This window comes from Oryx dammah, unplaced genomic scaffold (genome assembly GCF_014754425.2).
Source record: "Oryx dammah isolate SB20612 unplaced genomic scaffold, SCBI_Odam_1.1 HiC_scaffold_4, whole genome shotgun sequence".
Lineage (NCBI taxonomy): Eukaryota > Metazoa > Chordata > Mammalia > Artiodactyla > Bovidae > Oryx > Oryx dammah.
The window spans coordinates 73,940,400-73,964,097 of NW_024070188.1; the positions used below are offsets into that span (position 1 = coordinate 73,940,400).

The following is a 23,698-nucleotide window of genomic DNA, read 5'->3' on the forward strand; positions in this document are numbered from 1 at the left end:
GTCAGTTCTTCACATCAGGTGGCCAAAGTATTAAAACTTCAATTTCAGCATCATTCCTTCCAATGAATAATCAGGACTAATTTCTTTTAGGATTGGCTGGTTGGATCTTCTTGCAGTCCAAGGGACTTTCAAGACTCTTCTCCAACACCACAGTTCAAAAGCATCAATTCTTCGGGACTCAGCTTTCTTTATGGTCCAACTCTCACACCTATAAATGACTAGTGGAAAAACCATAGCTTTGACTAGATGAACCTTTGTCACCAAATGTCTTTGCTGTTTAATATGCTGTCTAGGTTGGTCATAGCTTTTCTTCCAAGGAGCAAGCATCTTTTAATTTCAAGGCTACAGTCACCATTTGCAGTGAGTTTGGAGGCCAAGGAAATAGTCTGTCATTGTTTCCATTGTTTCCCCATCTATTTGCCATGAAGTGATGGGACCAGATGCCATGATCTTTATTTTCTGAATGTTGGGTTTAAGCCAGCTTTTCTACTCTTCTCTTTCACTTTCATCAAGAGGCTCTTTTGTTCCTCTTTGCTTTCTACTGTATTAGTGGTGCTATCTGTGTATCTGAGGTTATTGATATTTCTCCTGACGGTCTTGATTCCAGCTTATGCTTCATCCAGCCCAGCATGTAGCGTGATGTACTCTGCATATAAGTTAGATAAGCAGGGTGACAATATACAGCTTTGATGTACTCCTTTCCCAATTTGGAACCAGTCTGTTATTCCATGTCTGGTTCTAACTGCTGCTTCTTGACGTGCATATAGATTTCTCAGGATTGAGGTCAGGTTGTCTGGTATTCCCATCTCTTTAAGAATTTAGCAGAGTTTGTTGTGATCCACACGGTCAAAATAATGGGTGAGAACCATTATAGAAAATGACCCTGTGTTCCCTCCACCCTTCCACAAGGTGAGTGCACCATGAGAAGACAGCCCTCTGTGAACCAGACATCTTCCAGGGCTTTGATCTTGGACTTGCCAGATTCCAGAACCATGGGGAAAACTTTCCTGTTGTTTGTAAGCCACCCAGTGTATGGTTACTTGCTATAGCAATCCCATGGGACTAAGACAGGGCGGAAGGGAGCTCTCAAAAGCCTGGTGTCTAAGACACAGGGTTCAAGTCCCCTGAAAGGCAGGACAGGCAGAGGGGACCCCAGACTTGTGTCTTTCCACCCTTTCCACATCCTCACTGGTGTCTCCATTTAACCCCTGATGTTCTGTAGACACTGTGGCTGAGGACATGCCCAGGGTACATGCGGATGCCAGTATAGTAGCCCTAACACACACTGGGGAGAGGAATCAGCTACATGGAGAGGAGAGTGCCAAGGGCAGGACATGTGAAAAAAAAAAAAAAAGTGACCCTGTCTGAATCCCGCAGTTAACAAACTAGCTGAAAAAAACGAACCATCCCGTGGAAAGTAGTGGTAAGTATTAGGGCGACCTCCTCAGGACAGCAGGGAGGCGGGCATTGGCTCTAGGGTTTCCTGCAGGGGGGCCAAGGGGTGGTGTGGGAGGGGTGGGATGGAGTGTGGTTGGGTTGGCGAGGGAAAGGGAGAGGGAGGGGAAGGGCAGGGGGAGGGAGTGTAGGTTGTATTTAAAAGCTGCTGGGGAGTATTCTCCAAGGTCACAGCTCAGGCTCCCAAGTCCCCACTTTTCTGTCGAAGCTGCTTCTGCTCCCTCTGGACAGAGTCCAGGACACACGGGCCGTGAATGTCTAAGGCTGGGTCCGGGGGTCTTGCCATGCAGGTTCCTGGCTTCCCACCTGAGCTGCTGGAGAGATCTGGGAACACCTGCAATGAGCGTAAGAGATGAGGGAAGGTGGGGAGAAGGGCGAGGTGGGGAGGAAGGAGTTGGGGGACAGTGAGAGGTCGGCCTGAAGAGGTGAGAGGGGTGTGGTGGAGAGGGTTGGGTCCCCTCCTCCACCTGTTGCGTCCCCCACAGGAGTCCCTCCCCCTGAGCTTAGTAGGCAGGAGGGAGTTGAAGGGAATCCTATTGCTCAGAGGTTCCAAAGTGAAAGACACTCAGTCGGGTCCAACTATACAGTGCACGGAATTCCACAGGCCAGAATACTGGAGTGGGTAGACTTTCCTTTCTCCAGAGGATCATCCGGACCCAGGAATCGAACCGGGGTCTCCTGCATTGATGGCAGATTCTTTACCAACTGAGCTATCAGGGAAGCCCCAGGCTGACTAGAAACTGAGGGAGAGAATGCAGTTCAGCCCCTGGGCCTGAGGGAGGCGTCAGCTGGTGATGGCAGGTGACCCCAGTTGACACCTGTCACAAGGCAGTTTCAAGCTAAAAAAAGAAAGTACATGATAGGGGGTATCAGCTTCTTCCCTGTCCCTGCCAGTTTTTGGTTCCCATGGAACCTCAGGGTCCAGGCCAGAGGGTCCAGGCCCAGAAAAAGGAGAAGCTGGGGAGCCGGTCACCACTGAGGCTTCTTCAGCAACAGTCCTGACACACTGCTCACCCCACACTCTCCATGCACACCTGTCTTCCCACACTTCAGCCCCCACAGTTACACACACAAGCCCCCTTGCCATCCACACTGCCTTCCATCACCCACGGCCCAGCCTGACTCTCCAGCCTCCCACATACACGTGTGCTCCATGCTTCTCACTTATACTCCTTCCACCCTTGCGCACATCACCCTTCCTGAAATTTTCCATGCAGGTCTCCTCACACCCCCCTCCCTCTGTGCACACCCCATCCCCCACGCCCACACACTTTCTTTCACACACAAGTGCCTGCTTGCCTGCCCCACTGGCTCTCCACTCTCTGCAAAGTCACACTGCGTTCCCTTCCCACAGGGACCCTGGCTTCCTCACACTGTCTGTACACACTGCTTCACACAAATTCCACACAGAAAGCTCCTATCTACTTCCACTGCCATCCAGAAACTTGCCCCTCACAACCATTTCCCTTCACTCTCTTCCTCCTCTCTGGGTCCCCCAGGGCACCCCTCTCCGGGCACACTGTCCGCTCCCCTTCTGTCCCAGGCTTGCCTGTCCACAGTCACACATACACCCACACACCAAGGTTCCCAACATTCTCACACACTAGTTGTGGCCACTCCCCACACATCCACACATTCCAGCATTCCCTCACTCTCTTCACATTCACCTTTCTATCACAAATTAGTGGCACTGCCCCACACACACCTAAGTAGGAAATGGCAATCCCCTGCAGTATTCTTGCCTGGAGAATCCCATGGACAGAGGAGCCTGGAGGGCTACAGGGTACAGGTTGCAAAGAGGCAGACAGGACCGAGCAACTAACACAGTCACTCCTCTCTTCTGCCCTCCTCCTCTCATGTATACCCTCTCTCTGTCTCTCTCTCATATACACACACAGTCACATTGACGAGTTCTCCCCAAGATACTGGGCCTTCCAGCTGCTGTAAAGCCACACACAGCTCAGCATGGTTCTGGGAAGGGGCTGGCTGCCAGGACTCCGCCCCAGGGCTGAGTAGGAATTTTAGGTCTCTGCCTGGGTCCTACCTGGAAACGTGCCATCTCCTTTTTAATGCCCCAGCCCCATATCTGAAACTACTCAGCAAACGTGCTCCAACTGGCATACAGCCCCGAGCCCCCACGAACAGTCACCTTCATGCATTAATCAACCTAAAATGAACGTTTGTGTGTTGTGCTGAATAGAAATCCTCTTTTAGTTACAGGATTAGCCAGTTCTCCCGCTGTCATGTATTGATCAGTGTACCCTTCGCTGGTATTTCTTTCCTCGTCTACGAGGTGTCACATTTCTAGAAGCCCCTGGGTCTGTTTCTTAACTTCTCTCCTGCCTTCTTTCTTGCTCACCAGTTCCCTTTGTGCTGGGAATGCAGCCTAAGCCCCTGCAAGCTTGGTTGGGACAGTGAAGTCTTCATAAAAAATGACCACAAACTCTATGGCTTGAAACAAACAAAATTTATTCTTTCAAGATTGTGAGGGTTAGAAGTCTGAAATCAAGCTTTGAGTAGGGCCCTCTCTGAAGGCTCTAAGGGAGGCTCCATCTTTTCTCTTCCTGACTACTGGTGGTTGCATGGAGAAGGAAATGGCAATCCACTCTAGTATTCATGCTTGGACAATCCCCATGGACAGAGGAACCCCGTGGACTGCAGTCCATGGGGTCGCAAAGAGTCAGACATGACTGAGGGACCATGCACAGCACTGGTGGTTGCCAGAAAGCCTTGGCATCGCGTAGCTCCAGTGTCTACTTCTGTCCTTCCAGGATACTCACATGTCTTGTTTTCCTATATCCATCTCTTCTTTGCCTTACCACATTTCTTTAAAGGCGTGCCTCTTGGTAAAAGCATCAGTCTTTGGATTAGAGCCCAACCTAATCTACACTGACCTCACCTTGGTTGGATTACATCTGCACACACCCTATCTCCAAGTGAGGTCTCCTTCACCTAGTAGGACTTCACCACATTTGAGCCCCTAAAATAAAGGAGTTTCAATAAACATTCATGTGATTCTCATTGGGCAAAAAAGGTACAGTGTATAATTGAATTCTCTGCATCACTGAAAATATTCCTGACAGGAGAAAACTTCAAGTTTGTCTAGACATGAGTGAGAAATGAAAGGTTAAAAGTTTTTCTGATGTTGTCTTCTTCTTGTCCTGGTATGAATGTATGAGCTCAAACATCCTCTGTGTTTCAGCATTGTTTTTAGGTGTTTCTGAGGTCAGCAGTGTTCTCTGTTAGCCAGTTCAGTGCAGTCGCCCTTTCTAAGTGGAAAATATTCATCCAAGCACTAATTCTCTACAGTTTTGTTGTGCATGAGCTGGTTTAGAGCACCTGATAAGGGTCCATCGAGGTTGTGGATAGTCCTTTAAATAATATCTTTTCCAGTATGCATAATTTCCTGGTTGCAAGTCATGGAACATCTAATCTTCATCCATAAATTGTTGAGATGTGATTTAGAGGCAAGCTTAGAATGTCTTTTTAATAATTTAATTAGGGGCTTCCCTGGTGGCTCATTGGTAATGAATCTGCCTGCCAATGCAGGAGACACGAGTTCAATCCCTGTCCGGGAAGATCCCACATGCTGCGAAACAGCTAAGCTCATGGGCCACAATTACTGAGGCTGTGCTCTGGAGCCTGGGAGCATCAACTGCTGAGCCTGTGTGCCCAACTACTGAAGCCCGCAGCCTAGAGCCTGCACTCTGCTACAGGAAAAGTCATCACAGTGAGCTGCTCTTGCATCGTAACTAGAGAGCAGCAAGTAGAGAAAGCCCACACACAGCAGTGAAGACCCAGCACGACCAAAAATAAATACATCTTAAAAAGATAATTCAGTTAAACTTCACAATAATGTAACACAACAAATAGGAGTACCACAGCATATATATTCTTTTGTGTCCAGCACTTGCCTCTCAAATCCTTTTTATGAGGCATCTATGTTTTTACTGCAGTAATTCATTCTTTATTTATTGCGTTATAGTGTTCCATTTCTGGCTATATCACACTTTATCCTTTCTTCTGTCCTGGATACATTTTTACGCAGTAACATGTTAGTATGTTAATACATATATTACTCTACATGATAATTCAACTGGTAGCCTCATACTTTTGTGTCATGACATCTAGGCAGTTGGCACTTGACTGCGGTTTCTGCATATGTATTAATCTGCTAGGTCTCTAAAGAAAAGCTGTTTTTCTATACTCAGAACACCAAATATGACACCAAAATGTGGGTTTTAGGAACTCTGCTCCAGGAACCAGGACTCCAAACAAACGTATACTTCCTATTGTATCACAACACAGACTATAACCACACACCACCGACTGAGTGGTTTCAACAAGTCTTCCTGGAGGTGAGGATTTTATCACATGAATTAAGAACATTCAGCCCATAAAAGCATGCGGTAAGTTAACTATACATGAAAGTGAGTGTGAATACATAAATTATGTCTCATTAAATCACAGAAGTATATCCCTAATGCATTATCTTCTAAACAGAATTTAAAAAATGCCAACCTTGCCCCCGTCCCAATTCCACCCCACATGAAGGGAAGTCTGATGGAAAGAATAGAACTGGAAGTCTTAACTGATTGTGAGCAAACATTTGACTTTTGCAAATCCTCCAAATGACCAAGTCAATACATCTTAAGGACCCATCAACAGTCGTGGAAAGTGAAGGAGTTCTTAAGCATAAGCTTCTTCAGCTTCTTGTTAAACCCCACTCTGAGTAGAAGGTAGTATATTAGATCAACAGCCAGACTGTCATCAAGGGTCAGTGTTTGCCACCCAGAGTTGGGTTAACATTGTACCTTCTCATAGTCCAGGGAGAAAAATCCAAATGAAGGAATAGCTGTTAGAACATTGGGGGAAGTGTTCAGCTAGTCAGTACTATCATCAGAGAACAAAAGGCTTTTTTCATCAAAGGGCTGGGAAAGCCTGAGTAAGGTCTCAGGACAATACCCCACCCCACCACGTCTACATCTCGAACCTGGGGCCCCCAAAGGAGAAGACACTTGTCTTCATCCCCACTCCCACTGCACTGTCCTACTGCCCACACCAGCCTCTTCTACCCCAACAACAGGGTGGTTCCCCACCCTACGGGGAAGTGTGGGGGCCCAAGACAAAGACAGAACATCATCTTGGTAAAGATGGGCCCAGTGGACGGGCTTGGTGAGACCCGAGGCTCACCTCTCCCAAGTCCTGACCAGAACAAACCTGCCTAGGAGCCAGAGGCCAGCTGGCTTCTCACCTGCTGTGGTCCCTGATTTCTTCATAAGATTCATGACGATGAAGCCATTAGAACTAACTGGGTGATGATCAATAGGATAATGCAAGCGACCAATTGGATGGATGCAGACTGGCTGATATCTGGGGCCATTATTAGTGGTTCTAAAACGAAAAAGCAAAAGCCTTGTCAGACCTAAGAATACACCTTGCTCAGCACCTGCTGTCCTTAGCACCTGTTCCCCATATAGTTACTGACTCATGGGAAGGCACTCTTCAGGTCCGGGTAATGGAAAGATTAATGGGCTTGTGCTCTGTCTTTGTGGAGCTAATATTTCTCCTGAGTTGTGTTAGTCGCTCAGTCATGTCCGACTCTTTTGCGAGCTCATGGACTGTAGCCAACCAGGCTCCTCTGTCCATGGGATTCTCCGGGCAAGAATACTGGAGTGGGTTACCATTTCCTACTCCAGGGGATCTTCCCAACCCAGGGATCGAACCCGGGTCTTCTGCCTTGCAGGCAGATTCTTTACCATCTGAGTCACTGAGACAGCAAATGTCCATTTGATTCTCTTTCAGGTGGACATGTTTACTGTGAGGAGTCCTTTTTGAGGAGGACACAATTGGGGGCACTTAATTCTGTCTGGGAAGGGATAAGGGCTTCATTAAGTGACACTGGAGCTGGTTAAAGGGTACGACAGGAGGGAGAGAAGGCCTCGAAACATAATGCATATATAGATTTGGGGACCATCATGCAGTGCCTGGGGTCTGGGTCATTGGTTAATGGGGAAGGGGGCTCCTGTGCTGAGGGAGATGGGCTGGGACAAGAGGATGCTGGCAAGTTCTGTGCTATGCCCATCACTGACTCTCCAGACAGGAAGTCCACCAAGAGATCAGTCACTCCATCCATCCATCATATTTTCAATTACACAAACATATGTGCTCACATCCACACATGAAGGCTCTAGACCTTTGAAGAGAGCTGCCACCTCCCCCACACCCCGCTCAGTTACCTGTGGGCTCTGGGAGCAGCATGTTCTCCCAGTGTTTCAGGAATTCCCTAAGCCAATAACAGCAGTCTCCTGTTGAAATGGTCCTGAAATACTCTGCCGGTTCCTGGTTGTTCTCCCACTCCTCCTTGATGCCTGTGGCTCCAGGATCGATGACTGTCCAGGTTATGCTCATGGTGTCAAGGAGGAGGGCTGTCCGTCCATTGAGGCTGAAGTGCAAGGATGCACCAGAGCATTGCTCAGCTTCACGCTGACAGCACATTTTGACCTGCAGTGAGGGAGGACCTGCACCCCCCCACACACAATGAATCTTTCTGTACTCTCCACAGTCCATCCTCCCCAATTACTCAAATGTGTCTGCACATCTAGGGGCCTATGATCTTCCGACCATGACCTCCCTCTCTTACCCATCACGTGGTCCACCGGGTCTCTAAAGCTGGATCGTGTTCAGTCCTTTCACAGGAATCCTCTCCTTGCATGCACTCTTTCTCTTGCTGTCTCCAGCTCCCCACCCTCTTCCCATACTTACCCCTCGTCTCCTTTTTGTCCAGTTTGATGACAGGCAGGACCATCCTGAGCTCTTTTCCTGCTTCTGCCAGTGTTTGGCTCAATTCGGTCCACGCGTTCGTGTCGTTTACCTCCTTCCCCAGGAAACCCAAAGGTTTGACCTTGTTGCTGTCACTGTCATACTGGAGGAAAGGCTTTGTGTCCACGGAGCCCTGGACTCGACACCAGGGCTGGCCAGGTCTGGACTGAGATTTGATAGTGAGGTCAAGGCACAGAGAGTGGGCATCTGTGAGAGAAAACCACATGTATGGCTGGGAGTTTCCTCCTCCAGGGCCTGGTTGCAAAGGGAGGGGTCTCTATCCCAGACCCCCTCCTCTGCTGCATCCTCAGTCCTGCCTCACCTTTAACTGTCTGAGCTTTAGTTAAACACTTTGATGCCACCGTGGATCTTTTCCATCCATATACTATTAGCAGGAAGATTTATCTGATATATGGTGGCTCAGGAAGTAAAGAATCTGCCTGCAATGCAGGAGACCCAAGTTTGATCCCTGGAGAAGGAAATGGCAATCCACTCCAGTGTTCTTGCCTGGAGAATGGACAGAGGAGCCTACAGAGTCCATAAGCTGGCAAAGAGTTGGACACACCCATGGATGGAGGAGCCTGGTAGGCTGCAGTCCGGGGGGTTGTGAAGAGTCAGACACGACAGAGCGACTTCACTTTGACTTTTTACTTTCATGCATTGGAGAAGGACATGGCAACCCACTCCAGTATTCTTGCCTAGAGAATCCCAGGGATGGGGGAGCCTGGTGGGCTGCCGTCTATGGGGTTGCAGAGTCGGACACGGCTGAAGCAACTTAGCAGCAGCAGCAAGTGACTAAGTATGCATGTGCCAGCTTGTGAGGCAGCAAAAACAGAAGACAGTGTCTGGTTTCTAGAGACTAAAAATCTATCTGAACAGACAAGACTTTCAACAGAATGGGGAGAAGGATGCCATAGGGCACATGCCACATTCACGATGGGTTCCTAGTCATCAGGAAAGTTTTCCTGGAGTAGGAGGTGGGGCTTGCCAGAAGAGGGAAAGCTGCTGCAGGAGCACAGGCCCAGGCACCATGCCTTGGGTGGGGTCCCGGAAGGCAGGGGGTCCCCTCCTGGGCAGCCAGTCCAGCTAAACCACACCCTGTCCTAAGAGCAGGTGGACAGGCGCCCACCAGGGTGGAGCCCCTTTCCTCCCCATTTTCTCATGTCCCCCCTCCCCGACCAGAGCCCCAGATCCAGGACACTCACTGCCCAGAGTCTTCCCGGCTTCTGTCAGCAGCAGTATCAGCAAAAGATGACCTGCGGTGTGAGCCACTGACATTCCTCCCTGCAGCTTTAGGAGAGTGACCGACAAAAGGTAGCCCGGGCTGTGTCTATACCTCTGTCTCCTGGCACCGCCCAAAGTCTTCAGTCCTAGACTGAGGAAGCCCTGTTGAAAAACAAGAAAAATAACACTTATACCCAGGAAGTATTTCTTAAGTATCAAATGTAATTACTCATTAAAAAAAAAAAAATAGTCACGACATTACAAAGCCAAATTCACTTTGAATAACTATCCTCCCTCCAAAAAAGCCCTTTGCTGGCGTGAGCATGAAAAGCTCACGTTTTGTTGGCTCTTCTGCTCATTCCTTGAACCACTTCCTTCTCTGACCTTTCTTTGAACTCACTTCCTCCCTTACCCACACCCCACCACCACTGCCATCTCCTGCTTAGTTATCCCTTCTTTTCTCCTACATCCACTTTCCATCCTAACCTCTCAAACTTTCTCTGTAATGATTACGATTCCCTACATGTTAGTCACTCAGTCGTGTCCGACTCTTTGCGACCCCATGGACTGTATAGCCTGCCAGGCTGCTCTGTCCATGGGTTTCTCCAGGCAAGACTACTGGAGTGGGTTGTCATTCCCTTCTGTTAATCAAACTAGCAGCGGCCGACCCCACCAGGTCTGTCATATCGGAGGAGGGTGTACAACAGAGTCCAATAGTCCTGTTGGAGCCGAGCTCCAGAACAGCTGGGAATTTATTATCGTTTGCTCACCCGCAAGTGGCAAAGTCCTCCTCTGGACCCGGAGAAGCAAGCTCACCGCAAAACTGAAGGATTTTCCCGAGTCAAGCAGCAGCAGCGGCCCCCTCCCGCCTTTCCCAGCTCCCTCCCCTGCGCTACCCGTCTCCAGCACGACATCCGCCGCGCAGGTGGCTCAACCCCGCGGTCTCCGGGCTGGTGGCTTCGGGGTGGCGAGAGAAGACAGAACACTTGGTGGGGCCCGTCCTGAGTTCGTACTCACCGCCCACTCCTTCTCCGCACCCGGCTCTTGCGATCGGCGGGGCCCGGTCCAGGCAAGGTCTCTTTCGCGCAGGTTGAGACTGTCGACTTCACAGCCACAAGCGAAGTTCCGAAACTCTCCTTGGGGTTTTCAGTTTGAATCGCTCTTTCGAATCTCAGCCCGACGTCCCGTGGCCCCGGCTCGGGGGAAGCTCGGCCGGCGGCGTTCGGAGAGGCGTCGCTGGAGCGGGGACCCCGGGCGGGCGCGGAACAGGGGCCCCGGGCCGAGGTGCTGCGCTCGGGGGACGGCGCCCCGGGAGGCCCGCCTGGCCGGTGAATGAGTCTCTGTAAGGAAGTGCCCAGGGCTGGGGGTGATGACGAGGCTCTTTCCGGTTGTCAGTCTGGGCGCCGCCGCGGTGACTTCGGGGACCCAGGACCTGGGACGGGGGCCGGCCAAGAAGCCACGGACGACTTCTCGGTCCTGCCCGGGCGAGTTTCCAGGCGCTCAGGCTCCGCCCCTCTCTTCTCTACCATCCTATCCTGTGTTTTCTAAAGCGATGTTTCCCTGGCCACCTGACCAGCTGCCCAAGTCAGTCCTTCATGGACGGCATTCATTATAAGAGCAGCTCAGTTAGAACTGGACATGGAACAGCAGACTGGTTCCAAATAGGAAAAGGAGTACATCAAGGCTGTATATTGTCACCCTGCTTATTTAACTTATATGCAGAGGACATCATGAGAAACGCTGGGCTGGAAGGAAGCACAAGCTGGAATGAAGATGGCCAGGAGAAATATCAATAACCTCAGATATGTAGGTGACACCACCCTTATGGAAGAAAGTGAAGAAGAACTAAAGAGCCTCTTGATGAAAGTGAAAGAGAAGAGTGAAAAAGTTGGCTCAACATTCAGAAAACGAAGATCATGGCATCTGGTCCCATCAATTCATGGCAAATAGATGGGGAAACAGGGGAAACAGTGTCAGACTTTATTTTTCTGGGCTCCAAAATCACTGCAGATGGTGATTGCAGATGTGAAATTAAAAGACGCTTACTCCTTAGAAGGAAAGTTATGACCAACCTAGATAGCATATTAAAAAGCAGAGACATTACTTTGTCAACAGAGGTCAGTCTAGTCTAGGCTATGGTTTTTCCAGTGGTCATGTATGGATGTGACAATAAAGAAAGCTGAGCGCAGAAGAATTGATGCTTTTGAACCGTGGTGTTGGAGAAGACTCTTGAGAGTCCCTTGGACCGCAAGGGGATCCAACTAGTCCATCCTAAAGGAGATCAGTCCTGGGTGTTCATAGTAAGGACTGATGTTGAAGCTGAAACTCCAATACTTTGGCCACCTGATAGGAAGAGCTGACTCATTTGAAAAGACCCTGATGCTGGGAAAGATTGAGGGCAGGAGGAGAAGGGGATGACAGAGGATGAGATGGTTGGATGGCATCACCGACTCAATGGACATGGTTTGGGCGGACTCTGGGAGTTGGTGATGGCCAGGGAGGCCTGGCGTGCTGCGGTTCATGGGGTCACAGAGAGTCGGACATGACTGAGCGACTGAACTGAACTGAAATAAATAGATGAGCTAAATAAAATACATGGCAGCAGGCCGATTATTCTTCCTACTGTTCCGTTACTCCCACCGCCTTTCTAGGTGGTCTGTGATCAAGTCTGGGACAAGTTAGAGGGCGCAGGGCACCACCCCACTTCTAGGGACAGTCCCTCTCTGCTCCTCCCCAACAGTGGTTCCAGGTTCACCTTGAACCTCCAGGGTCCGAGGGACACGGTCTTCCCCAGCAACCCTCACTTCACACTGCCTCCCACATGGAATGTCTGTTGTGTATTGGTTTGATCTGATTTCAAATCCACTTGCTTTTGACTTAAATGAAGTTGTACTACTTGTTTATGACTTAAATGAAATGCTCTAGTCCACTTGTTTATAACAAAAACAAAAAAGTTAGTTTTTCATGGTAAAGTTATTTTGAGACTAGAATGATATAAGACGTGACAGAGTGTCCTTTCATCCGTTGTGGTTCATAAGCACTTTTTAGATCATCTGCCATGGGTCCTCCCTGGGAGCTTGTCCAGAGAACACACCCATTATGGAGTGTGAGTTCTTTATCTATTCTGATGTCAGTCACTTACCAGATATATGTGTGCTCATTCTTGTGTTCATTCGCTCAGTTGTGTTTGACTCTTTGTGACGCTAAGGACTGTAGACCGTCAGGCTCCCCTATCCATGGGATTTGCCAGGCAAGAATACTGGAGTGAGTTGCTATGTCCTCCTCCAGGGAATCTTCCTGATCCAGGATCGAACTTGTGTCTCCTGCGTGGCAGGCGGATTCTTTACCAATGAGCCACCTGGAAGCCCTACCAGACACATGACTTGCAAATATCTTCTCTCACTTTTTCACTTTCTTCATGGTATCCTTTAAAAAGCAATTTTTTTTTTAATTTTGAAAAAGTCTTTTTTTTTTTCCTGTTGTCTTTTGTGGCTAGTATTGTATTTAAGAAGAGTTTTGCCAAATGTAAAGGCAACGATTCACTCATCTTTTCTTCTAAGACTTTCATAGTTTTATCTCTTCAATGTATGTCTATGATCCAATTTGAGTTAATTTTGTATATGGTGTAAGGGGGCGGGTCAACCTCATTCTTTTACATGTGACTCTCCAGTTGCCCCAGCACCTTTTGTGAAAACACTCTTCTTTGCCCATGACTTGAAAATCAATTGACCATTGCTGACTTTAAAAATAGTCACAACCTAAAAGTTGACAGCTTTGTTTTATTTAGTGGAAATTTTAAAGACATAAATCCGGGAGGCAGCATCTCAAGTAGCCTTGAGAGAACTCTTCCAAGAAGGCAGTGGGGGGGACTCAGGTGATGTAGAAGTTTGCAACAAAGGGCAGGTAGTCTGAACATCAAAAGTATTTTTGTGAATTAAGGAAAACCAGATATCTCAAGTTAGGGAATTTAGTGCTTTCCTATATATGGGAAGATGCAAGAATTTGGGCTCACTGAAATCATTCCTTTCATACACATCTCAGCTCTCTGAGGCCACCTGTCTGTGTCTTCACCTTCCGAGTTCCTCAGGGCTCCCAGTGGCAAGTGGCTGCAGCCTGATTCCTGCCATATCACACAGGTGTTCTTTTCCCTCCTGAGTGCTCTGGAAGGCCGGAATCGCTGATGACTGTGATATCCTTGTTTACTGACATAACAGGAAATATTCCACTTTCCAGTCCTTTCCCTTGGTCAGAAATTAGGCTGATACTTGGGAGACATTTCATGACCAATTTTGGTCCCACAGTGCTGGGAGGCTCATCCCAGGTCAGGTGAAGGTTTTCGCTGATATATCGCGCCAGGTGTTGGTTTCTGGATTAGACCCATTTATAGAGAATGAAAGATTTTCTGGGTCCTCTGTCTTTTAACCTATTGTGATCCAGGAGATAGTTCCCTTCTTTTCTTTTCCCATACCTAGAGTCACACTATTATAATTATAGATCACATACAGAACTAAATATTTGATTAATTGTTTTAAGTCACGGTTATGTTTGTTGGAAGCCTGGTTATACACTCTAAGAGACAACAATCTTATAAAATAGAATATAAGTAATGTAGCTGTTAATAGCTGGAGAAGGCAATGGCACCCCACTCCAATACTCTTGCCTGGAAAATCCCATGGATGGAGGAGCCTGGAAGGCTGCAGTCTATGGGGTCGCTGAGGGTCAGATACGACTGAGCATCTTCACTTTCACTTTTCACTTTCATGCATTGGAGAAGGAAATGGCAACCCACTCCAGTGTTCTTGCCTGGAGAATCCCAGGGACAGAGGAGCCTGGTGGGCTGCCGTCTGTGGGGTCACACAGAGTCGGACACGACTGAAGTGGCTTAGCACCAGCAGCAGCAGCAGCTGTTAATAGCAACATTGACAGAGTCATAGTGTAGTAGAAACATGGGCATAAACAGTTTGGAAACGAAAAATAAATTAAAACAAAGATTAGTATCACTAGTTGTAATCCAGTTGTAATAAACCATCAAATCCATAGGAGAGCCAGCTGGAGAATCCAAACTTTGCCAGTATCAGGTAGAGAGAAAAAGTTAAATGTTTCATCTTTGTTTACAAAGGCTTAATATATCAACTTGTGACAGTATCAGAGAAAAAGGTTTACTGGAAGACAGATTCAAGTTAATATGTTTTCTAAAATCAAAGTTATAAATTATATTTATCTATTTAGTCTCATGTACTTAACTCCTATTGATCTGCAGGAACTGAAAACATATATTTTATAGTGTGTCATTTATTATCCAGTTTAGTGGCATTACCTTAAAGGCTATCAGAAACTTACATTTGTTTAAACAGGTTCTTTTTATGAGTTTTTTTCGAAAATCTTTATTTTGTACAAGCAATATAAAATTATAATACTCTAGGAAGGACAAATTTAAAATAGTATAGTTAAAACTTTGAATACAATGTAATTAGCAGGAAACTTAGATATTTCTGTAACATATAACCCTTTATGATAATAACTAGAGTTATGACTGATAACATTATATCAGGACATATCAGATGTTAGGGATAAATTTTGGAATATCTATATCAATGACATTTATCTATACATTACAACCTAAAGTTTACCTTCAATAACTTGACAATGTTTTTGAATTAAAAATAAACTTAATTTAGTATTTCTCTCTGAGATGTCTCAGAGATTTTTTTTTTTTTTTTTTTGAAGCATCTCTGAGTCAGCTGGAGGCTAAAGGAGTTTTAGTTAGATTTTACTATTTGGGAAGTTTGTTAGAAATATTAGAAAAAGTTTTAAAACACAACAGGATCATAGGTCACTGAAACAGTACTTATTCACTTCACCAAAGTCACAAAAACAGTAAATATGGCTCACCTAAGGGCACAGAAACTCATGCAATTTGTTTTCATACAGGAGCACTTTTAACAGAAAGAGAAATCAAATTCCAGTCTTGCATTAGCTTACTTAACAAAATCCATTTAGTTAGCTTCAAGGCTCAGATGGTAAAGCATCTGCCTTCAATGCGGGAGACCCGGGTTCAGTCCCTCGGTTGGGAAGATCTCCTGGAGAAGGAAATGGCAACCCACTCCAATATTCTTGCCTGGAAAATCCCATAGACGGAAAAGCCTGGTAGGCTACAGTCCATGGGGTCGCAAAGAGTCGGACACGACTGAGCAACTTCACTTAGCTCTTGTGTTGTTCATCCTAACTATGTATAAAAATTTTTCCTCCTCAGGCTTCCTTTGCATAATCTCTCATCACTTTCTGTATTCACCCTGTCTCTCATTTTTCCATCTAAATATGATCACCCAGCTAATTTTTTTTCCTCCATAAAATGTAATCTCATTTCTCATATCTTTTTTAACTGAAAACATATATTTTACTTCTTACTATATACTGAAATGTTACTGTATTATTCCTTGTAGCTTTACTGACATGTTTAAATTAGAATCCTCAACACTTAAAACCTTAGTTTTTAGTAAAAGCTAAGAATTAAGCAATGAACTGTCTTTTACACTGGCATTTTATAGACTGGTTATCATAAACACCAGTCATAAGGTTTTAAAACTTTTGTTCTCATATAGAGAACATCTCGATGTGATAGCAACATTTTTTTGATATTTCTAAATACCTTTAGTTTTTTTATTTAGTAATTGATGTTTCAGTATATTTTATTTAATAAACTTTGATCACCTAAATTAACACAGTTCTAGGACTTTCAGTCAGTTAGTCATTTCAGTTGCTCAGTCATGTCTGACTCTTTGCAACCCCCTGGACTGCAGCATGCCAGACTTTCCTGTCCATCACCAACTCCTGGAGCTTGCTCAAACTCAGTTATCAAATATCTAGAAAGATTATTTTAGGTAGACATTTCTAAAATTTAATTATTTTAAAGAGTTTATCCCAATGTTTCTTATCTCATTTACATTTACTTTCAGATTTCATAATATCAAGTTATTTTTCTTATAATAGATCTAGTAAGGTCTTATGTATTAAATCTAGGTACAATAAGGAGTTACATAATTCTGATGACTCTGAGATGTCTATATCAATTAGATGAACAAACAAACATTAATACTAGATATCAACTTAATATTGAATATTTGCCAGTTCATGTGAACCTGAAAGTTACTTTAGCCACTGTCTTTAAATGTAAGTGCTTTTTATTAAAATTAAATAGTTATTTATAAATCGAATTTTGATAAAACTTTTTAGAAGCAGAGATATCTCATATGTATAATGTGTACACAGAAATATACAGGCAAAACCAGAGATCTCATAGCTTCACTTAAAAGCTTAACCATGAATCGGGTATTACAATATAAAGTTATTAGTTTACAAAGAACAGCTGAAATGCATTAACATTGTTTGCTCAGATGACGAAGGCTTTGCTATCTGTGCAGTTTGGTTAACAGAACATTCCCACCGCTTTTAATTTTAAAGCTGCCACTTTTCTCCTTGGTTTCAAGTCTTGTCTGATGGAGCTAATTAGGCTCAGTCTCAGTCCTTGTGGCTTGTATTTACATTTTGGTTTGTAAGAGATTTCTAAGAGAAAGCCAGTTGCTTTTATAGTTTCCTAAAGAACAGTTCTGTCACCTAAAGATATTAAAATCAGTGACAAGATCTTTAACAAAACTGAAATTTCTTTTACTAATTGTCTGTTTTAGAACTTTAGAGTTTAATTTACCATGCCTTCAAAGGTTTATATAAAGTATTTAGCAAAGATCCTTTTGAGTTTACAAATTAAACCCAAAGCAAAATCACTATTTTTATTAGTCCTTGTATGTTAGTTCCCAGTTTTTTTTTTTTTTTTTTTTCCTTTCTTGTATGGCTCAGGTAACATTATTGGTTAGTACGTTTAGTTATTATCTCCTGGGTGGCAATCTATATCTCTTATCTTATAATACCATGCAGGAGAAATATTCTCCAGTGAAACATGTCTATCTCATAATATAATTAAGAGATTTAACCATTTTCTATAAATCCATTTAAATATACCAATTTTATATACTTTAATCTAAATTCCATTAACTTGTATACCTTTTAACTTTAGTTTCTATCGTTATTGTTGTTGTGCAGTAGCTCAGTCGCATCCGACATTTTGTGACCCCATGGCTCCTCTGTCCATGGATTTCCCAGGCAAGAATACTGGAGTGGGTTGCAGTTTCCTTCTCCAGAGGATCATCCTGACCCAGCGTTCAAACCTATGTCACCTGCATTACAGGCGGATTCTTTACCACTGAGCCTCAGGGGAAGCATATTAGAATTTTTTTTTTCTTTTGTTCCCTGTCCATTTTACCTAGTTTTATATAAAAAGCTCTGGGATCCCCAGAGTGGGGTTGAGCCAAGATGGTCAGGCCCCTTGGCCTAACTCTTGCCCCAAATAACTGTTGGTCAGATATCTCAATGTGAATTTTTCTAGCCCCTTAAATAATGGCTGCAGCCTGATGGCTGCTAGATCCTGGTGTTCTCCTTTCTGAGTGCCCTTAGGGTCACCAGCTCTCGTAGGAAGGCTGGGCAATCACTGGTGACTATAGCATCCTCGTTCGCTGATATGAGAAGATATTCCATTTCTCACTTTCTTAAACATCTTTTATCTCCCCTAAGCCTACATCCCTCTCCTCTCTCATTTCCTTATTAATGTGATATTTTGTGTGTGTATGATATAAACTGCTCTTTATTATTTATTAAAGCTTTTTTGGATTGTGGTATTGAGATATCTATTATATAAGTTTCAGGTGTACAGCGCAGTGACTCACAATGTTAAAATGTTATTCTCCACTTATAGTTATAAAATATTGACTGTATTCCCTGTGCTGTACAGTTAAAGGTAGTATTTAAGTCTGAATTCTAAGGAGATACTCATTTTTCCGTGGGTATCTCCCATATATACATGAGGTATACATGTTAATAAACTTAGCCACCTGATGCAAAGAACTGACTCACTGGAAAAGACCCTGATGCTGGGAAAGATTGAAGGCAGGAGAAGGGGACAACAGAGGATGAGGTGATTGGGTGGCATCACTGACTCGATGGACATGAGTTTGAGTAAATTCTGGGAGTTGGTGATAGACAGGGAAGCCTGGCGTGCTGCAGTCCATGGGGTTGCAAAGAGGCAGACACAAGCTACGGAACTGAACTGAAACTTCTGTTTCTTTTTCTCTTGTTAACCTGTCTTTTATTAGAGCCTAGAACTCAGAGGGGTGGAGGGGAAATTATTTTTCCTCCCCTACAATACGAATATTTTATAAAATAATTTTATGTATCTATTTATTTAGTTGTGGCTGTGCTGGGTCTTCGTTGCTATGCAGGCTTTTCTCTCGTTATGGAGAGATTTTCTCTAGTTATGGAGAGCCGGGGCTACTCTGCAGTTGTGGTACACAGACTTCTCCTTGCAGTGGCTTCTCTTGCTGGCGCACCGCTCCAAGGTGCGAGGGCTCAGTAGCTGAACCACGTGGTCTCAGGAGTTGTGGTTCCCCAGCTTTAGAGCAATGGTTGTGGCACAAAGGCTTAGTTGCTCTGCGGCATTGGAACCTTCCTGGATCAGACAATGAACCCCTGTCTGCTGCATTGACAGGCAGATTCTTTACCACTGAGCCAGCAGGGAAACACCCCAGTATTTACAAAAAACTCATTCTTTCTCAAGCTGAGCGCTTTGTCTGGCTTTTGCTTGTTGGGCTTGAGAAGGTGTACCTTAGGTCTTGAACTACAGTGTGCTTACTTGACCGCAAGCCCCAAGCTGAGCTCTGAAGTCCATCGCTGTGTTTGTGTCAAGGTCATTCTCGCCATGTCTGCTCCCAGCCAAGAAGTAAGCCTGATAGTCTCGGGGGCTGAGGCAGGCCCCTTCCTGGGGGACATGGATTCCTCGAGAGCCTTATGGAGCTTCCCCCAGACGACATGGCAGTGTGGGATGCCACCACCCTTCCTCCCGCCCCTCCCTCCTTCACTTTGGGTCAGAACTGCGTCCATCTGAATGGTTCCCAAGCCTCCTCAGACTTCCTCCTTTTCTCTCACAGGGGTTTTCTTCAATGAAATCCCTGTAGGTTAATCCCATCTTGAAATCTTCTTCTCAAACCTGGACTACCGTCTGGATTTATGAGCTGAATGCATCTTATTTATTGAATATCAGGAGAAAAGTAAGAGAAGGGGGAACATGTAAGTTAAGCAGCGCTGTCCAGGTTTGGAACGAGTATGGAGAGTGAAAAGGTAGTCCAGAGAGTGAGCAGCTGAGAGAGGAACACTTAGGTGAGCACTGGGTGGGGAGAAAAGGATGCTTTATGTCCCCAGTGTCCCTGAGACCACAAGGAAACCTCTGAAGGGCTGGGCCACCAGTGGGAGGGGCCTCCATTCTGGGTCCCAGCGGTCTCAGCCCCCAAATCCTCAGCCCTAACTCCTCTGACTTTCTAAGGTTCAGAAAAAATGGCAAATTCTGCAGATCACTGAGTGCGTGTTCACGGTTGCCAGGTGCATTCCCATGGTCAGACGTTGGGGGAGCAGCTACTATAAGCAGAGCATGAGGTAGGGTGTGGGAAGAATTATGACAGGGTCTGTCCTCCACCAGGGCTTCCAGGTGGCTCAACAATAAAGAATCTGCCTGCAATGTTGGAGGCGCAAGTTGGATCCCTGGGTTGGGAAGATCCCCTGGAGAAGGAAATGGCAACCCATGCCAGTATTCTTACCTGGAAAATCCCTGCTGGGCTACAGTCAGTGGGCTTGCAAACAATCAGACATGCCTGAGCTACTAACACACGTATCCTCCAAAGGCTCACAGTCTGTCTGGACACACAGGATGTTCAGTGGATAGTGAAGAGGCAGAACATCCTGGAAAACGAGGTAAATGAACATGGAGCACAGGGTGGCCAGAGGCCTCCTGGGGAAGAAGGTAGGACACAGCAAAAGGCAGAGTGAAGAGGAAGACTAGAGGGAGGAGTTATAAACCAAGGGTCTGCTTTCCAGAAGATCCAGAGAAAGGCGCAGTGCCAGGAGGGATCTACCTTGGGGTCTAAGAGGCAAGATTCCAGAGTAGTGATGAAAGAGATTTTCACATATTGGAATATAGGGAAGTCATTCTGGCTTATACATGAGTTCACTTGAATTTTATGTTAGTTAAGATAGCCTGTTTGTGGCTTATCAAACATACATTGTACGTCTGCTTTAATTACTAAGGAAAAGGACACCCTGACCAGAAGGAAAGAATGTCCATGCTAAAAATGAAGAATTAAATGACCTTCCTCCTGGGATTCCAGTGCTGGTCCTTCTTTGAGGGTAAATCGCCCTTCCCAGAGGCCAAGGCTGTACCAACTGGATGAGTACATGCTGGTCTGTTCTTTTTTGAATCACTGGAGAAATATAAGCTTCACTTTTTTAATGTTCTTTGTTCTGACAAGATATAAGACTGTGCAGAAAACCCTGCTTCTCTGGAGCATGTTCTGAGTAATATGAAAGCTGGCCACTGGGCTAGTTGTTCGTTTCACTCCAACAGAACTCTTTTCTATTCTTATTATAAATTGTTTCTTGGTTATTTCTGTTGACAGAGGGCCAGGCTCTCTCTCAAACACTGGGAGGGGACAACTCCCTGGTACCTCCGGCTTATCTACAGACCCCTCTAAACACACCTGGAAATCAGACAGACAGACACACGCACATCTGAAAAAGAAACAGGCAAAGCCCCAAGCACCTGACTCAGAAGATTGAGGGAAGGATGAGAAAGACTCATCTTCTTCCTTCACCAAGACAGAGTTCCCTCCTCCTTGGCTGAGGGGACCCAGCTCTGCAGAACAATGACCAATTCTAGGAGAGAGAAAAAGCATCACGCAGCCTTGCTCCAGAGACAAGGCAGAGGCAGGAGCCTCAGCTTCACCTAAGGGCACAGGGATGGGCGGCCAGGCCTGAAGCCGCAGCCCCTCCTGCTCTTCCAGGTCCTGTGCTTCTGTTAGGGGTGGATCCCCAGAAGTGGTACCGACCTGGGTTCTGGTGAGGCAGGCAACAGTGGGCCTCTGGGCTGGACACCTGGTATTTGTCAGGTGGGATAAAATTCAAGCTTTGTTCTCACTCCAAGGACAAAGTTAGTGGCAAAAGTGGAGCTCTGCTGAAGCAGAGATAAGGTGCCCACTCCTGAGGTTGAGGAAGACTTCCCTGTGTGCACATGTGCAGGAAGGCTTCTTGGAGGTCAAAAAGGGAGGCCCCCCATAATAAGTGTGAACATGTACCTATAGGCCTCTGCGGTGGGATCCAACTTAGAAAAACATTGCACATGTTACAGTTCGCAAGGGGCTCATAGCGTATTGTTAGAATATGGCCCATTGTGGTGACTGACAATCAAGGGATGAAGTCACAGTGGCCACATTGCCCTGGGGGGCAGACTGTACCTTCCTTAAGGCGACATCCTGTTTTCCCCTGCTGGTGCCAGTTTCTCAAGACTGCGTGACCACCCGAGCGTGAGACCCCTTCAACTAAGTGACCATAAGACCCCAGCTGCAGGCTAAAGACAAACTGAGGCCCCCTTCCTCCAGGGCACAATTTCCCATCCATAGGGTATAAGAAGGGTTGGCTGTAAAAAGAGAGCACTGGTTTCTCTCTATAGCCAGTCAGTTTCTGTCTTTCTTCCTATAATAAATCTTTCTCTGCTTGAATGCCTGGCTCACTCTCTTTTTCATCGTGTTTGCCTTATGTTTCTGGTACTGAAACATGGGAGGGAAGACCCACTGCGGCTAGGTGGGCTCCCCTCCTGAGCCCACCTTTGGTGGTTCCCTCCCTTGGACCTCACTAAGAAACTGAGGGAGTCCCCAGGATGGGACTCTCCACTTGCCTTCCTGGATGACATCCACACACAGGCTCTAATTTCATCAGCTGCAAGGGTGAGTGAATTCCTGCTCTCTGGGATCCTCTTTCTCTGGTCTGGTTTTTGAAGCCCTAGAGCTAGGCAGAGGATCCCCTCGGCCCTTGGGTCCTGGTCCCACTTTGAAATAGGGGACGCCCATTTAAAAAAAAAAGAATAAAATGCTGAGCACCGAAGAACTGGTGCTTTTGAATTGTTGTGTGGTGTTGGAGAAGGCTCTTGAGAGTCCCTTGGACAGCAAGGAGATCTAACCAGTCCATCCTGAAGGAAATCAATCCTGAATATTCATTGGAAGGACTGATGCTGAAGCTGAAACTCCAATCCTTTGGCCACCTGATGTGAAGAACTGACTCATTTGAAAATACCCTGATGCTGGGAAAGATTAAAGGCAGGAGGAGAAGGGGATGACAGAGGAGGAGGTGGTTGGATGGGATCATGGATTCGATGGACATGAGTTTGAATAAACTCCAGGAGTTGGTGATGGACAGGGAAGCCTGGCGTACTGCAGTCCATGGGGTCACAGAGTCAGATACGACTGAGTGACTGAACTGAACTGATTTCAAGGTAGACCCTGCCGCTGTCTGGCTGTCTGAGAAGCCCATGAGAGTGGGTACGCCTTTTCTCTGAGACCTTTCTCCTCTTTTTTCTCTCGCCCCAGTTTGCCCTCCCTCCCTATTTGTCTATAATGGGAAATTCTCAGTCCCAACCTACAAAATCTACCCCTTTAGGCTGCCTTCTCCCAAACCCAAAAACCTTGGGTTTTCAAGGAGAGATAAGGCCAATGCGACTCACTTATCACTCTAACACTGTCTGGCCACAATCTCAACTGGATATTAGGTTCCAAAGGCCAGAAAACAGAACTCTCCATTCCAGTACTTTATGGGACCTCTATAGCTTTGGCCACCAAAATGGCAAGTGGTCAGAGATCCCTTATGTTCAGGCTTTCTTTGCTTCCCACCCTTGGCCCTCTCTGTACTTCCTATTCTACTCCTCAGATACTTTCAGCCCATCCTGGGCCACATCCCCCCAATACTATATCTCCTGATCCCTGTTCGGATTTTTCTTCCTCTTCTTTTGAGCCTTCTGACCACAGTGCACCTCCAGTCGCCTCTAATCCCATCGTAGCAGACCCGGTTCCCCAACCTCCATCTTAGGTTCCCCAACCTCCATCTTAGGTTCCCCCTCTCCTCTTGTTCTCAGATGCAGGCTGCCACCACTTCTCACCCTCCCTCCAAGCCTGTTTGGAAGAGGCTCTGGGGCTTTGATCCACCCCTGCTACCAGAGTCTCAAGCCCCATCCCGACCTCCCTAAATCCCCTCCTCACACCTGGCTGCAAAGGGC

At 46.2% G+C, this 23,698-nt stretch overlaps 2 protein-coding genes across 6 annotated transcripts in view; one reads left to right on the forward strand and one right to left on the reverse strand.

Annotated features, from left to right (window-relative positions):
* Positions 1 to 1,603: 1,603 nt before the first annotated feature.
* The window catches only part of LOC120862608 (UL16-binding protein 1-like), a 42,542-nt gene continuing 20,447 nt past the window's right edge, over positions 1,604 to 23,698 (forward strand). For 2 of the 3 annotated variants that reach the window (XM_040238674.1, XM_040238675.1), the window contains exons 1-2: positions 1,604 to 1,800; positions 20,685 to 20,784. In XM_040238674.1, the coding sequence (XP_040094608.1) occupies positions 20,742 to 20,784 (43 nt within the window). In that variant the 5' untranslated portion in view covers positions 1,604 to 1,800; positions 20,685 to 20,741. The remainder of the gene's footprint in view (positions 1,801 to 20,684; positions 20,785 to 23,698) is intronic. The other variant, XM_040238673.1, reaches the window with a different exon arrangement.
* LOC120862610 (retinoic acid early transcript 1E-like) lies at positions 3,908 to 11,562 on the reverse strand. Of its 3 annotated transcripts, XM_040238677.1 has the most exons (6): positions 10,519 to 11,562; positions 9,483 to 9,663; positions 8,221 to 8,484; positions 7,695 to 7,976; positions 6,710 to 6,849; positions 3,908 to 4,435 (listed from the first exon to the last, which is right to left on the reverse strand). In XM_040238677.1, the coding sequence occupies exons 2-5, from the start codon at positions 9,553 to 9,555 to the stop codon at positions 6,740 to 6,742; spliced, it is 729 nt and encodes a 242-aa protein (XP_040094611.1). In that variant the 5' UTR covers positions 9,556 to 9,663; positions 10,519 to 11,562; the 3' UTR covers positions 3,908 to 4,435; positions 6,710 to 6,739. The 3 variants fall into 3 exon arrangements, with proteins under 3 accessions (XP_040094611.1, XP_040094610.1, XP_040094612.1); XM_040238676.1 differs by lacking the exon at positions 10,519 to 11,562 and having other exon boundaries at positions 9,483 to 10,406; XM_040238678.1 differs by lacking the exon at positions 10,519 to 11,562 and having other exon boundaries at positions 4,113 to 4,295; positions 9,483 to 10,406.